Genomic DNA, 14,350 nt, shown 5'->3' with positions numbered 1-14,350 from the left:
CCGTGAGTTCAAGCCCCAAGTCGGGCTCTGGGCTGACTCGGAGCCTGGAACCTGCTTCCGATTCTGTGTCTCCCTCTCTCTCTGCTCCTCCCCAGTTCATGCTCTGTCTCTCTCTGTCTCAAAAATAAATAAAAGTTAAAAAAACAATTAAAAATAAAATAAAATAAAATGACAGGCACAAAGGGGTGCCTGGCTAGCTCAGTCAGAAGAACATGTGACTCTTAATCTCAGGGTCATGAGTTCAAGCCCCACCTGGGGCATGGAGCCTACTTAAAAAAAAAAAAAAATTGAAGAGCACTGGGTGGTATATATAAGTGATGAATTACTGAATTCTACTCCTAAAACCAATATTGCACTGTATGTTAGCTAATTAAACTTTAAATTGAAAAAAAAAAAAAAAACAGGGTGCCTGGGTGGCTCAGCCAGTTAAGGGTCCAACTCTTGATTTCTGCTCAGGTCATGATATCACGGGTTAGTGGGTTTGAGCCCCACATCAGGCTCTGTGCTGACAGTGTGGAGCCTGCTGGGGTTCTCTCTCTCTCCCTCTCTCTCTGCCCCTCCCCTGCTTGCTCTCTCTCTCTCCTCAAAAATAAATAAACTTTAAAAAACTGCTTAAATTAAAAAAAATTAAAAAAATAAACAAAGACTTTAAAAAACTAGCAGTGGTTAAACAGCAGCAAAAGGGGAAGTGGCATTAATGTTTTGTGCTTCAGGTCTACATGTTGGTAAAGGATGATGTTTCCTTCTTTGCTTGAAATGTGGCTTCCCCTTGCAAGACAGTTAATAAGAAAGACTTGGCTTCTGGTTAGAATGAGTAGAGCCATTGTATTTGCTAGATCACCAGCTCATTATGAGAGGATATAGGGGCCCCTGGGTGGCTCAGTTGGTTAAGCATCCGACTTCTGCTCAGGTCATAGTCTCATGGTCCATGAGTTCAAGCCCCCCCACCCTCCCCTGCATCAGGCTCTGTACTGACATCTCAGAGCCTGGAGCCCGCTCCAGATTCTGTGTCTCCCTCACTCTGCCCCTCCCTTGCCTTGCTCGCACTGTTAATTTCTATCAAAAATAAACATTAAAAATTTTTTAAAAAGAAAGGATATAACTCAGGAGCATCTGGACGGAAGAGATGCACAGGGTGAGATGTGGGGAAGGGATACAGTGTTTCCCCACCCTCTGCAGGTGCACCACCAAGCTCCCCAAATCCCCACGTGTTCACCAGCTTGGAAGCTCCCTGTACCCCATCCTTTTGGGTTTTTATAAGGGCTTCATTACACAAGCATGCTCAATCAAATTGTTGCGGGCTGGTGGTTGAATGCAATCTCCAGCCCCTCTCTCCTCCCAATAGGTTGGGGGATGGGACTGAAAATTCCAACCCTCTATTTTGGTGGGTTCCCCCTGGCAACCAGCCCCAATCCTTAGGTGCTTTTCAAAAGTCACCTCATTAGCTTAAACCCAGTTGTGGTGACAAGGTTCTTGCATGAATAACAAGACACCCATTTCAGTGTCTACGAATATAACAAAAGATGTTCCCATTGCTTTTACTGCTCAGGAAATTCCAAGGGTTTTAGGAGCTCTGTGACAGAAACAGGAGGAAGCCCAAATATATATTTCTTATTACAAATCACAATGTCACAGCAGAGCTAAAGGAAACCAACAAAGGATTGGGGGGAGAAGTTGCTAGCAATAGGAGGGAAGTCTTTTCAGTCCTTGGCTTAAATGGGCAAGGAGATGGAGAATCTGGAAAATGCCTCACCCTGTGACAGAAGAATCTAATCATTGCCCTAATGAGCAATCTCTGCAGGAGAGGAGGAGCTTGGAAAATAAAGATTCCCATCTCTCTCTCTTCCAGCCTTATTCTCTCCTTCCACTGCTACCATTGGTCAAACTGGGTTGGAGACAGAGCACAAGAGAAGCCTGGTAATTCAGTCCCTGCAGGACAACCTCTCGGCACAGAGCAGGGTGAAGAAGGATGGAGAACAGATTCTTTCACAATCACCCAGAATGAATTGTTATGAGCTTGTTAAAGTTTGAGAAGCAGCCATACCCTGCCAAACTGTTCCCTAGACCGGGTATTTCCTTCTTTGGATTGGATTGTGGAACAGACTGGGATTCTGTTGTGGTGACAACCTACTGTTCCATCAAGGAAATCTGAGATATCCTAAGTAGGGATTAAAGAAGTTCATCGATGGATTCTTGTGTCTGATGGCTTCTGCTTTTGTTGTTTCCCAGCTTGTTCATCACCTCATGGACCACTCTACCATTTGTCTGTGTCTCTCTCTGGGGCTTCACGTTCAAACTCTCCAAGAGAGAAGCCGAATGGATTGGCCAGTCAGCATTCAATATGGAGAAATACTCTAAGGTAGATTTCTCTGCTTGGGCCACCTCATAGGTTGTTGGTGCTGAATGGCCCCATCAATTGTGGTTAGAAGGTGAAGTCACACAGTACCATGCCTGACAACGTGTGTAAAAACTTCTTTCAGTCCACTTTGTGAAGTGTATCAGTTAGCCTTGGCTGTGTAACAAACCACCCCCAAATTTTATTTGCTTCAAATAACAACCATATTGTTTTGTTCATGATTTTGTAGGTTGGTTAGACATTTCTTCTGGTCTAGTCTAGCCTGACTGGTCTCTGATGAGCTCTTTCATGCATTTGTGGTCAGTTGATGGGTCAGCTGGTTGCTGGATGATCTAGCATAGCCCTACTCCTACTTCTGTCACTGGCAGGTTGACAACCAGAGTGGTGGATTGCTAACTAATGAGCCTTCACTCTCTTCCTCATGGCCTCTCATCCTCTAGTAGACTAGCTTGGGCTCCTTCACATTAAGATTTTGGGAATCAAGTGCAGCAACAGAGGGCAAGCCCCACTAGGCAAGAACTTTTCAAATCTCTGTTTCCATCCTGTTGGCTGTTGTTCCAGTGGCTAAAGCCAGCCACACAGTCAAGTCTAGAGTCAGCATAGGAGGACCATGCACAAAGATGGAGTATTCTTGCATATGTTTGTGCAAATAGTCTGTCATATGCAGAATCAGGCTGCAAGCACTTAAAATGCTCAGAATTTCAGGGACTTCTCTTGGGGCCAGGCATTTCAGGTTAATGTTCAGATACTTTTCATGTTAGCTCAGCTGACAGTGATAAACCTAAGCTCTCTTTCATTTGTCATTCAAAAAAACATTCTCAGTATCACATGGTGCAAATATTTTGAGTCTTACATGGAGGGGCTAACTGCCTGTGGACCATATCTAAGTGATTATTTGAATATTTTACTGCATTGACTCTAATTAATTTACAAAATAAATGTCAGGGATAATAAGGTAGATACCTGATAAATGCAACAAAATCAAGATAAGGAGTAAATCACTAGATAAGGATTTACTCCTTGTGTGTATTTGGACTTGTTAAACTAGGGTTTTTGTTTTTGTTTTTTGCTGTACCTGTGCTGGCTCTTAGAAAGATTCTTCTAATATGAACTAGAAGAAAATTTCAGGACACCATGCTAGTGGGACCAATCAAGACTTTCATCAGCCTAGTAGATGAGTATAATCGGGATGAGTGACCCTATCTCAAAGTCCAAGAATATGGGTATGTCATTTTCCCAAGATGGTAAACTGAGAAGTGACACCATAATAAGGAACTGGATGGTACATAGATACACTGGCACAGTGGGATACACTCTCCCACAGCCTGGCCTTCTCTCTCTTGCTAAGAAGTTCACCAAATTAAAGAAGCCTCTCCAAAGTTGGATCCATTTTCTTGGTGTGAATGGAAGTTGATGCCACTCTCCATTACCTGATTTTCCACACGGAACACCATCATCATTTCCAAACTCATTTTCTGAGACACTTCAATACGATCCACCCTAACGTAACACACTATTTAATTTACCCAAATGAAAAGAGAACTAAGGGACCCTGCATTATGCAAGCTGCCCAGTCAACACCCCCAGCCTTCTCATCCACCCACGAGACTCCTTGAGAAATTGGAGTTCCAGATAAGAAGCAATGTACTTCCTTCTTCATTAGCTCTGATAAGCTGCCAGGATAAGAAGCAAGAACCTTTCATCTTGTGGGTGAGTGAGAACTGATTAGTGTCTTTCCATAGAAAATAGAAAATGTTTCACAGGTGATGTTGGGTCTAGGAAAATGTCTGGTACTGGAGAAATGTTCAAGGAGACCTCGTTCTATATCCTGTTGCTTGCTTTGTTTATTGAAAGCTGCTATTGTAGGGATCGTTTTCTAGCTTCTGGTCATGCAACACGTGGTAATGCAGAACATACTGAAATGCCTCAGTGCTCTCGACAGATGATGAATTATATATTAAGGGGCTTCAGGTGAATTAAAATCCAGGCATACCTTATTTTACTGCACTTTGCTTAATTGCACTTTGCAAATACAGCATTTTTTTTTTTTTACAACTTGTAGGTTTGTATCAAGAAATCTATTGGCACTATTTGTTGGACAGCATTTGCTCACTTCGTGTCTCTGTGTCACACTTTGGTAATTCCAGCAGTGTTTCAAATTTTTCATTATTATTATGTTTGTTTGGTGATTTGTGATCACTAATATGACTCTTGAAAGCTCAGATGGTGGTTAGCATTTTTCAGCAATAAAGCGATGTTTCTGTAATGGATGTACATTTTATATGGATATAATGCTATTGCATTATGTAATAAGTTACAGTATAATGTACACATATTTTTATATGCACTGGGAAACCAAAACATTTATTTGACTCACTATATTGAGGGGGTCTGGAACCCACTCTGCAATATCTCTGAGGTATGTCTGTAATAAAGTTTCAAGAAACGAGCCTGAAGCAGACGTAGCATATAACCAATTTGTTACTGAAAATGAAGAAAACAAGACCTAGAAAGACAAATATGTTTACTGAGGTCACATAGTGAATTAACAAGCTTTGTCACTCCCCACGCCTCACCTCCACGATAAACACGTCAGCACAATTAAATGCAAGGCTCACTGTCAAAGGATTGTCTATTTCGTTCACGGCCAAGTGACTCACTGTACAGGTCAGTGTTTTTCCAGCTGTTTGTGACCCACTGGAGGGGGACAGAGTCATGAAACCAACTTAGTGGGTATTATAACCAGCATTTTAAAAGAAATGCAAGGGACTATAATTATAAAATATCAAATGTAGCATGTTAATTTGTGAAACTTGGTTCAGTTTGCCCTCTCTCTCTCTCTCTCTAATGAAAATGTATTTCTTATAGTGGGTCATGGTCAAAAATCTCACCCAGTTAGCATTCTAGGTACGTAAAAAAAAAAAAAAAAAAAAAAAAAAAAAAAAGCCAGCCACAGAAAGACAAATACTGTATGATCTCCGTTATATGTCGGAGTTACAATACTCAAATCCATAGAAGCAGAGGGTAGAACGGTGGTTGCCAGGGGTTAGGGGATGGGGGAAATGAGAAGCGATGGTCAATGGGTCCAAAATTTCAGTTACGCAAGATGATAAGTTCTGGAGATATACTATGCAACATGGCGCCCATAGCTAACAACACTGTATTATATACTTACAATATGCTGAGGGGATAGATCTTATGTTAAGTGTTTGTATCACACATGTATGTGTGCATACACATAAACAGACACAAATAACCACAAAGGGGCAGCAGGAAACTCTGGGAGGTGATGGATATCTTTATGGCCTTGATGGTGGTAATGGTTTCATGGATATATACTTAAGCCCAAACTCATTGAGTTGCACACATTAAACATGTACAGCTGTTCACATGCCAATCATACCTCAGTAAAGTGATCTTAAGAAACCCAAAAGAGGGGCCCCTGCATGGCTCAGTTGTTTGAGCATCTGACTTCAGCGCAGGTCATAATCTCATGGTTTATGAGTTCGAGCTCCACATTGCGCTTACTGCTGTGAGCGCAGAGCCTGCTTTGGATCCTCTCTTCCCCCTCTCGCTCTGTCCCTCCCTGGCTCATGCTCTCTTTCTCTCTCTCAAAAATAAATAAACATTTAAAAGAAGACCCAAAAGACCAAATCAGCATTGCTAAAGATTTCAGTGGTTCTGAAAAACATGATCACCTCTTTCACATAAAATGCTCACTTTAGTTAAACCAGTTTCAAAAGAGGCCTCAGAAAAGAATTATCCTCATCTAGACATGATTTTTTTTTTTAGTTTTTTAAAAAGTAAGCTCTATGCCCAACATGGGGCTTGAACTCACAACCCTGACATCAAGAGTCACATGCTCTACTAACTGAACCTGCTAGGTGCCCGTAGACATAATTTCTTCACACAAAGAGTTTCCACAGTATATTTTGGAAGTAGGTTTTTGGAAGGGAAGAGAGCCATGAATCAAATAAAGGAAATGGATGTTGAGAGAAGGGAAAGCATCCAGGAGATTACAAGTATAAGTCCTCCAAGATTCCCAGGTACAGAATTTGACTTGCAATTCTATGATTTGTCCATTGCAGATATTAAAAGCTGGTGGCCCACTGGTTCTGCAATTAGGGAAAAAGTAGAATTGAATGTCTTTAGATAGAGCCCAGAAATCTTCAGTTCTCCGCACTCCTCCTTGCTTCCCCAAAATGGCCTTGCTTATTTATATTACATGTTTTGCACCTGGGAAATGCTGAGGCTTAGTATCTCATTGCACTTTATATGTGGGTTTTGGACTCAGCCTGACTTTTCCAAGTCTTAGCTTTGCATTGTGCTAGCAGTGCCACCTGGAGCAGGTGACAGACTCTCTTCAAGCCTCAATTTCATCACTGGAAGAGTGGGAAGATATTATATGATCTACATCACAAGGTGGTTGTGAGCTTTCAATGAAACAATAGTGTCAAAACACTTAGTAAGGGACTTAGCCCACCACAGAAGTTCCATAAATGTTTTTGGGACGTGAGAATAGAAGGCTAACAGAAGTATGTGCAGCAAGATTTGACTTGCATGCTAGATGCCAGCACATAATGTGTGACTAGCCTGTTCAGGCCATCGGGACTAAGAGTTTTTTCTGAAAGGGGCCTTCTGAGGCCACTACTTTGTTCCTGGGGGAGCTTCACAGGACCCTGTGAATTCTCAATGCCTCTTGATAATGGATCAATCCTTAACACACAAAGTCGTGGTTATAATTGGTGTCAGGAAAGAGACATGGGAGACCTCCATCACTACCATTGTCATCACCACCACCATCATCACCATAACCACTACCACAGTCCAGCAATTGCACTACGAGGTATTTACCCAAAGGACACCAAGTACAGATTTGAAGGGGAACATGCACCCTGATGTTTATGGCAGCACCGTCAACAATAGCCCAATGATGGAAAGAGCCCAAGGCCCATTGACTGATGAATGGATAAAGAAGATATAGTGTAAATATATACATCAAAAAGAATGAAAGCTTGCCATTTGCAGCAACACACATGGAGCTAGAATGTATTATGCTAAGTGAAATAAGTCAATCAGAGAAAGACAAATACCATAGGATTTCAGTTATATGTGGAGTTTAAGAAACAAAACAGATGAACATATGGGAAGGGGAGGTGGGGAAGAGGAGAGAGGGAAATAAACCATAACTGACTCTTAGCAATAGAGAACAAACTGAGGGTTGATGGAAGGAGGTGGGTGGGGGATGGGCTAGATAGGTGATGGGGATTAAGGAGGGCACTTGTTGGGATGAGCACTGGGTGTTGTATGTAAGTGATGAATCGCTGAGTTCTACTCCTGAAACCAATATTGCAGTGTATGTTAACTAGTTAAAATTTAAAAAAGAAAAAAAAAGGCAGAAATCAAAATGTTTTGAGAAGCATTGGCCACCTGGCCCCTGAAGTCTGTGACCATCCGAAATTGACTTTCATGGGGTTTATTCATTCCAGGAACCCTTGGCACGTCCTGTTTGAGAGTGTTTCTCAATTGTTGCTTCTGATATCTCAGTGCTATGGGAAGCAAGTGTCTGCCCCTGCTCTCAGGTGAGTGCAACAAAGAATTCTCTCTTCTCCCCATGACCCTGGTATCCCAGTTTGGGTTGTTCCCCCAAATTTGGCACTTTGTGCAGAAATGACTGTGTGAGCCAGTCCTATTAGAAACTCTCACACTGAATCTCTTTGTTGCTCTCCCCAAGCATAACTAAGACAAAGACTTGGATGTAAGTAGTTCACTTGGGAAGGGATCCCAGGAGGCACACAGGAGGGAGTGGAGGATGCCAGATGGGACAGAGACAAGAGCAGATGAAGGATGTGTTAACAATGAGTTACCTCTGTAATGGGTAACTGCCATTCAACACTGCTGGGGAGCCCCCAAGAGGGAATACCTAACGTGCCTTAGCAGGGCAAGGAGACTGGGCTATACACCCTTTGTCCTCATCTCTCACAGCTAGATAGCCACTCCAGCATAACTTCTGAACATTTGGGGCTTGTGCCCCACAGGCTGCAGAAAAAGCTCTCCCACTGAAAGACAGAGTAAGTTATCTGTATGGATAGGAGCCTTTTCAGGGGAAGACCATAGGGGAACACTTCAAGGGTCTGCTATAGTGATCAACCACCAAGAGGGTCCAGGGTTGGACCACTGTAGTTTAGTACAATGACCTGGGCCTATACCTACCCTTCTGCTCTGGGATTTTTGAATCTGCAAGGTATGGGTTAAACCAGGCTTGTTAGACGATCTTATTAGCAAGCATGTGATGTCCAGTATATGTCAGGGGTGGGCAAACTTTTTCTATCAAGGGCCAGATAATTACTGTTCTCAGCTTTGTGGGCCATGTGGTCTCCCTCTGAACTCCTCAACTCTGCACTGCCATACAAGAGTACCCCCAAGCCTTCCTCCAACTGATGGGCATGGCTGTGTTCCAATAAAACTTGATTCATATTGACCATGTAAGAACTGTAAAAAACATTCCTAGGTCACAGGCCATACAAAAACAAGCAGTGGTCTGAATTTGGCCTGTGGGCCATAGTCTGCTGACCCCTGCCCCATAGGGACCAAGTAATATTTCTTTTTTGTGAAGAAAACATTCACAAGGAAATGGCTGATATTTGGGCTTTTTTTTTTTTTTTTTTTGATTTACAGAAATGGCCATGTCATATGATTCAGACTGTTATCATGAATCCTTAAAGGTCATGTTTTTGTCAGTACCCATAATATGAAGCATAGTAAATATTACAGAGGAGGCAGAAAGAGCCTTATCTTGTCCAAGGGATCTGTCTCATTCTGTGATCATCCAAACAGGCACGGGCAGATTTCTTACTCTTCCCGCTTCGTGTGGTACAAATTCAAATTACCTCCATCTTACTTGTCATACTTAAACCACCTGGGGGCTGGTGTTAGCTGTGAAAGCCAATTACTCCAGATTTTAGCAAAGGATCCCAGCACAGCCTGCTTGTGAGGAAAGAGAAAAAAATCCAAGAAAAAACATTTTTCAAGTGCCTGGTATTTTGCCACCTATATGTACCTTGAGGGAGTGATATTAGGAAACATGTGGAAAGCTTTCTGCATTTCTAAATTCATCCCCAACTTTAAAAAAAATTTTTTTAACGTTTATTTATTCTTGAGAGAGAGAAAGAGACAGAATATGAGTAAGGGAGGGCCAGAGAGAGAGGGAGACACAGTCTGAAGCAGGCTCCAGGCTCCGAGCTGTCAGCACAGAGCCCGATGCGGGGCTCGAACCCACAAGCCATGAGATCATGACCTGAGCCTGAAGTCGGTTGCTTAACTGACTGAGCCACCCCAACTTTCATATAAAGCTTCATCTAAAAACGTGGGAGATATTTTTAAGTCATCCTCAAAATGGACCATGCCCCAAACATGGTCATCCATTCCAAATTTCCCACAGTCTTGGACTTTGAGGCTTCTTATGTCTGTGCTATTCAGATCCCCTGAATAGAAACTCCAGAGAAAGCACTGGTTACTAGGAGTTAGACCTGGGCTATGTACTGCCATAGCCACCAGGCACGCGTTGGTCTTGAGCACTAGAGAACAGGCCAGCCTGAGTGGAGATTGGCCCCACGTGCGAAATGCCTCCTTGGTCTCAAAGACTATCTTACACGCAGGAAAGAATGCAAAACACTTTATGAATAATTTGCCACATCTGGATTGCGGGTTGAAATGATCACATCTTGACTCTATTGGGTCAAACACAATAATAAAATTAATTTCACCTGTTTTTCTCAGCCTTTAAAAACGCAGCTACTAGCAAATTTAAAAGGACCCACGTGGCTCACATTATATCTCCCTCGGACAGTGTGGGGCTAGAGGTCTAGACAGGTCTAGGTGCACTGTTGCATGTGGAAAGGAGTTTGGCAGTTGGCCTTTCGGTGCTACGCTTGGAGAAAAGCTTTATGAGCCGCTGACTTTTCAGAAATCGGGACCCACAGCTAATGATATTGTGATTTATAATGAGATATACGTCTTTGGGCTTTGTCCCCATTTGGGAATTTCCCTGAGGAGAGTGATTGAAAAAGGTGTCTCCTGTTATGGTAATAAGATGATTTGGGAAACTCACGGCAGGGCGGGGCTAGGGCTGTGGGCGGGGCGGGGTCGGGGAGGGTGGGGTGGGGCCGGGGCCGGGGAGCCAATCACGTAATCAGCAGACTAGCCCTTTCAGCCCCACCTCCTGATTTTCGGGGAGGGGCGAAGAGCTGGAAGGCGGGTAGCCAGCCGAGGGTCAAGGGTCTAATCAATCTTGCCTGTGTGAGGAAGTCTCCCTAAGACCCGAGAGGCTGCTGGGGCTGGCGAAGCTGGTTTGCGGAGAGTGGCCTCCCGGAGAGGGCAAGGAGGATCTGCGCCCTTCCCCTGTATCTTGCCCCATCCCTCCTCCATCCAGTGTTCCTGCGTGATACCTTTTCCTAACAGGTCAGCAATCTAGTAACTGCAATGTTTCTCTGAGCTGCTCCAGCGCATTAATGCAGCAGGAGAGGGAGGTGACAACTTAGGCTTTCTATGGCTTCTGAAGGGGGGGGGGGTGCGGACAGGCTTGTGGGAGCAAGCCCTTAACCTGTGGGATCTGATGCTGTCTCTGGGTAGATGGTGCAGAAGTTGAGCTGAATTGTAGGACACCTAGCTGGTGTCAGAGCACTGATTGCTGGTGTGGGAAACACCCCCCACCCCCCACACAAACTTTCGCACATTGAAACTGGGTGTAGACCCTCTTACAGCTGCAATCAGATGGCCCTGGCCCGCTTCACTAGTATATGATGCCCTCCCTGACCCTCACCTTTGTAATCTGCCTGAAAGAATCTGCAATGAAGTCAGCAGGGTATGCCCAGCCCTATCCCCATTGGGCTTCAGCCAAGCTGAACTGTCCCCCTCTCTCTGTTCCAGGTCTCACTGTCCTGCTGGCTCTGTCAGGATCACATGTCAAAAATTCTGAAGGTGAGCTTACTCATTGCCAAATTCCAGGGAACGGAAATTAGGGTCTGCGACCTGCCTCAAGGAGGGGGAAGGAGCCCTTTTCAAGGGAGACCACATAAATCCCTGCCGCCTTCTTCCTATTGCCTGCAGCTCCCAAGGACTGCCCCCCCACCTTTGCATCATCATTGCCATTTATGTAACTCTTGCTTTGCACCAGGCTCAATGCTAAGCAAATTGCACACTGATCCCATGCAATCCTGACATTCCTGCAGAGAAGGTCCTGACCGCATCCTCACTTGACCAGTGGGCCTCTGGAGAAGTAGCTGGCTCAAGGTCGCACAGCTGGTGGATGGTGGACTGTGCCCTTTCTTTCCCAGAGCCTGTGTCCAAGTCATGGCAAGAGATACTTTTGCTTTTCCCCATGTCCTGGGTTGCGTCCCTCCAGAAGCACACCCTGAGAAAAGGACCTGAGAACAAGTCATTTATCTGGGAGGTTGATGAGTTTGGGGGGTGATAGTTCATGGGGTCTGGAGCCTACGACCAAGAAAGAATTCTTGAAGACATCTTTGTTGCAAAAAGGTGATTTTATTGAAGCATGGGGACAGGACCCCTGGGCAGGAAGAGCTGCCCCGGGACCATGAGGAGAAACTGGTTATATACTATGGGGTTGTAGGAGGTCTAATCCAGGGGAAGTTTCTAGTGAGATTTTCATATTTCCTAAGAAGACTCCCAGGATACTGGAGGCCTAGCTATTGTCAGGCTAAGGTTGTTTTTCCCTCTAGCAAATCATTAGCATTAAGACAGTAAGGAGTTCCTGTAGAAATATTTTACTCTGCCTGCCTCAAGTATTTGTCAATGGGCTGCAGATTATAAGGAAATTGAGTTGTATCTTCCATTTCCTTCTGCCTTTGTTTCCCACATCACTATGGAGGGGTGATGGAGACTTAGGTCCTGCAGGACTATGATCTCTATTAATTAACCCTGTGTTTTTCCCCTTCCCTTTGTTCTTGGGCAGCCAGGAGAGCCAGAGGAATATCACACATATATTGCACCTGGTGGGGAGGCGAGGGTTGTGGTAGCCTATCAGCTTGCCGTATGTTCCCCCATCAGAGGTGATTCTAGGAAGTGCCAGGTGGGAGTGGGAAATTACCTGGGAAGGCGAGGAGCCATAAGGGTCCATTGTCAAGCAGGTTACATGTAACAATGGGAGCTGGGATGTACTAAGGAGTGTGCACCCCAGTGTTATGCCCCTTGATGAGCAAGGAAGCTGTTATGTTCCTAAACTTGTGGTAAAATATACATAACATAAAATTCACCATCATGATCATTTTAAAGTGTGCAGCTCAGTGACATCAAACACATTTACACTGTTGTGTAACCATCCCCACCAACCACCTCCAGAACATTTTTCCTCTTCTGAAACTTCCCCATTGAACAATTCCCCATTTGCCTTCCCACCAGCCCCAGGATCCACCATGTGCTTTCTGTCTTTAGAATTCGACTCCTCTAGGGACCTCCTGTATGTAGCATCAAACAGTAGTCATCCTTTGATGACTGCTTTATTTACCCACCGTAAGGTCTTCAGAGCTCACTCATGTTGTTGTAGCAGGTGTTGGAATTTCCTTCTTTCTTAAAGCTGAATAACATTCCATTGTATGGATGGGCCACATGGTGTTTATTCATCTGTCAGTGAACTCGTGGGGTGTTTCCACCTTTTGGCTACTGTGAATAATGCAGCTATGAACACAAGTGTGCAAATATCTCTTCAAACCCCTTCTTTCAGTTCTTTGGGATATATACCTAAAAACAATTGCTATATCATATGGTAATTCTATAAATTTTTTAATTATTATTTTTGAGAGAGAGCATGAGCAGGGGAGGGGCAGAGAGGGAGAGAGAGAGAGAGAGAGAGAGAGAGAGAGAATCCCAAGCAGGCTCTGTGCCATCAGCATGAAGCCTGATGCGGGGCTTGAACTCATGAACTGTGAGATCTTGACCTGAGCCAAAATTGGATGCTCAACAGACTAAGCCACTCAGGCACCCCCCCACACACCTTTTTTTTAAACACCCTGACTCATGTCAGTCATTGATTGAGGGATCTGCTCCATTGCTAACCTGCCTTGTGAGCACAGAGGACTCTGGTGGCCAGAGAAAGCCCTCAGGTAGAGAAACTCAGGTGCTGACAGTGGGAAGTTCTGTTGAGCATAAGTGGTGCTGGTGGCTGAGGCTGGATGTGTGTGGGGCAGACACTGCAAGCATCTGTGTTCAGCAGTAGGAGGGGTGGGCAGTGGAGGCTGACAGCGCTATTCTGCTGACCACAGCATCTGAGACATCGTAAGGGCTTAAGGAATATTTCTTGAATGAATGAGTACATGAATGGAATGATCCTGTGTTCTCTGCAGGTCTCTGTCCCAAGTGCCCTGAAAATGCCAGCTGCTCCAACAGTACCCACTGTGCTTGTAAAGATGGATTTCAGTCCGTGTCTGGGAGGAAGTACATTGAGCCCCATGAGAAGTGTGAAGGTAATGATGGAATCCACATCGTCCTGGAATCCCTGGACGAGGCAGGGGCATGTGTTCTATGGGTGTGCCAGTGATGTAAGGATGAAGTCGTGCTACAGGATGGAAATGTCAGGGCTGTCTCAGTGCCCCTAGAGAAGTCCCTACCCTTTGTGTCCCCTTCACTCTCTCTGAGGCTGGCTTCATGTTTTTCTTTAGAGGAAGGTAGAGTTCCCAGGACCCTTGACGTTTCAAGCACTGGTTTTTGTTTGTCTGAGAATCCATAGGGGTGGGGACTGTGTCTGTTTTGTTCATTGCTGTATGCTGAGGACAGAGAATAATGTCACATAACAGAGACCCAATAAAAATGTGTAGTCCGAGAGAACAAATGAATAACTTACCATCTTGACAGTATCTTCCATGATCTGGCCCCAGCTTAGTATTTCAGTTTCCCATTTCACAACTCCCTTCTTTTCCAGCCTAAATAAGCCTTTCTCATTTCCACAAATTCTAAAGGTCTATTTGAGTACACCAAAGA

At 44.4% G+C, this 14,350-nt stretch overlaps 1 protein-coding gene across 10 annotated transcripts in view; it reads left to right on the top strand.

Annotated features, from left to right (window-relative positions):
- The first annotated feature begins 7,628 nt into the window (after positions 1-7,628).
- The window catches only part of LOC106970809 (putative adhesion G protein-coupled receptor E4P), an 87,216-nt gene continuing 80,494 nt past the window's right edge, over positions 7,629-14,350 (top strand). For 6 of the 10 annotated variants that reach the window (XM_053219986.1, XM_015067493.3, XM_027050273.2 and 3 more), the window contains exons 1-3: positions 7,630-7,938; positions 11,285-11,335; positions 13,717-13,836. In XM_053219986.1, the coding sequence (XP_053075961.1) occupies positions 7,908-7,938; positions 11,285-11,335; positions 13,717-13,836 (202 nt within the window). In that variant the 5' untranslated portion in view covers positions 7,630-7,907. Of the gene's footprint in view, positions 7,939-10,627; positions 10,817-11,284; positions 11,336-13,716; positions 13,837-14,350 lie in introns of those variants that run through there. The other 4 variants (XM_053219990.1, XM_027050274.2, XM_053219989.1 and 1 more) reach the window with 4 other exon arrangements.

The sequence above is a fragment of the Acinonyx jubatus genome, chromosome A2, assembly GCF_027475565.1.
Source record: "Acinonyx jubatus isolate Ajub_Pintada_27869175 chromosome A2, VMU_Ajub_asm_v1.0, whole genome shotgun sequence".
Lineage (NCBI taxonomy): Eukaryota > Metazoa > Chordata > Mammalia > Carnivora > Felidae > Acinonyx > Acinonyx jubatus.
This window is presented reverse-complemented; position numbering and strand designations above follow the sequence as displayed.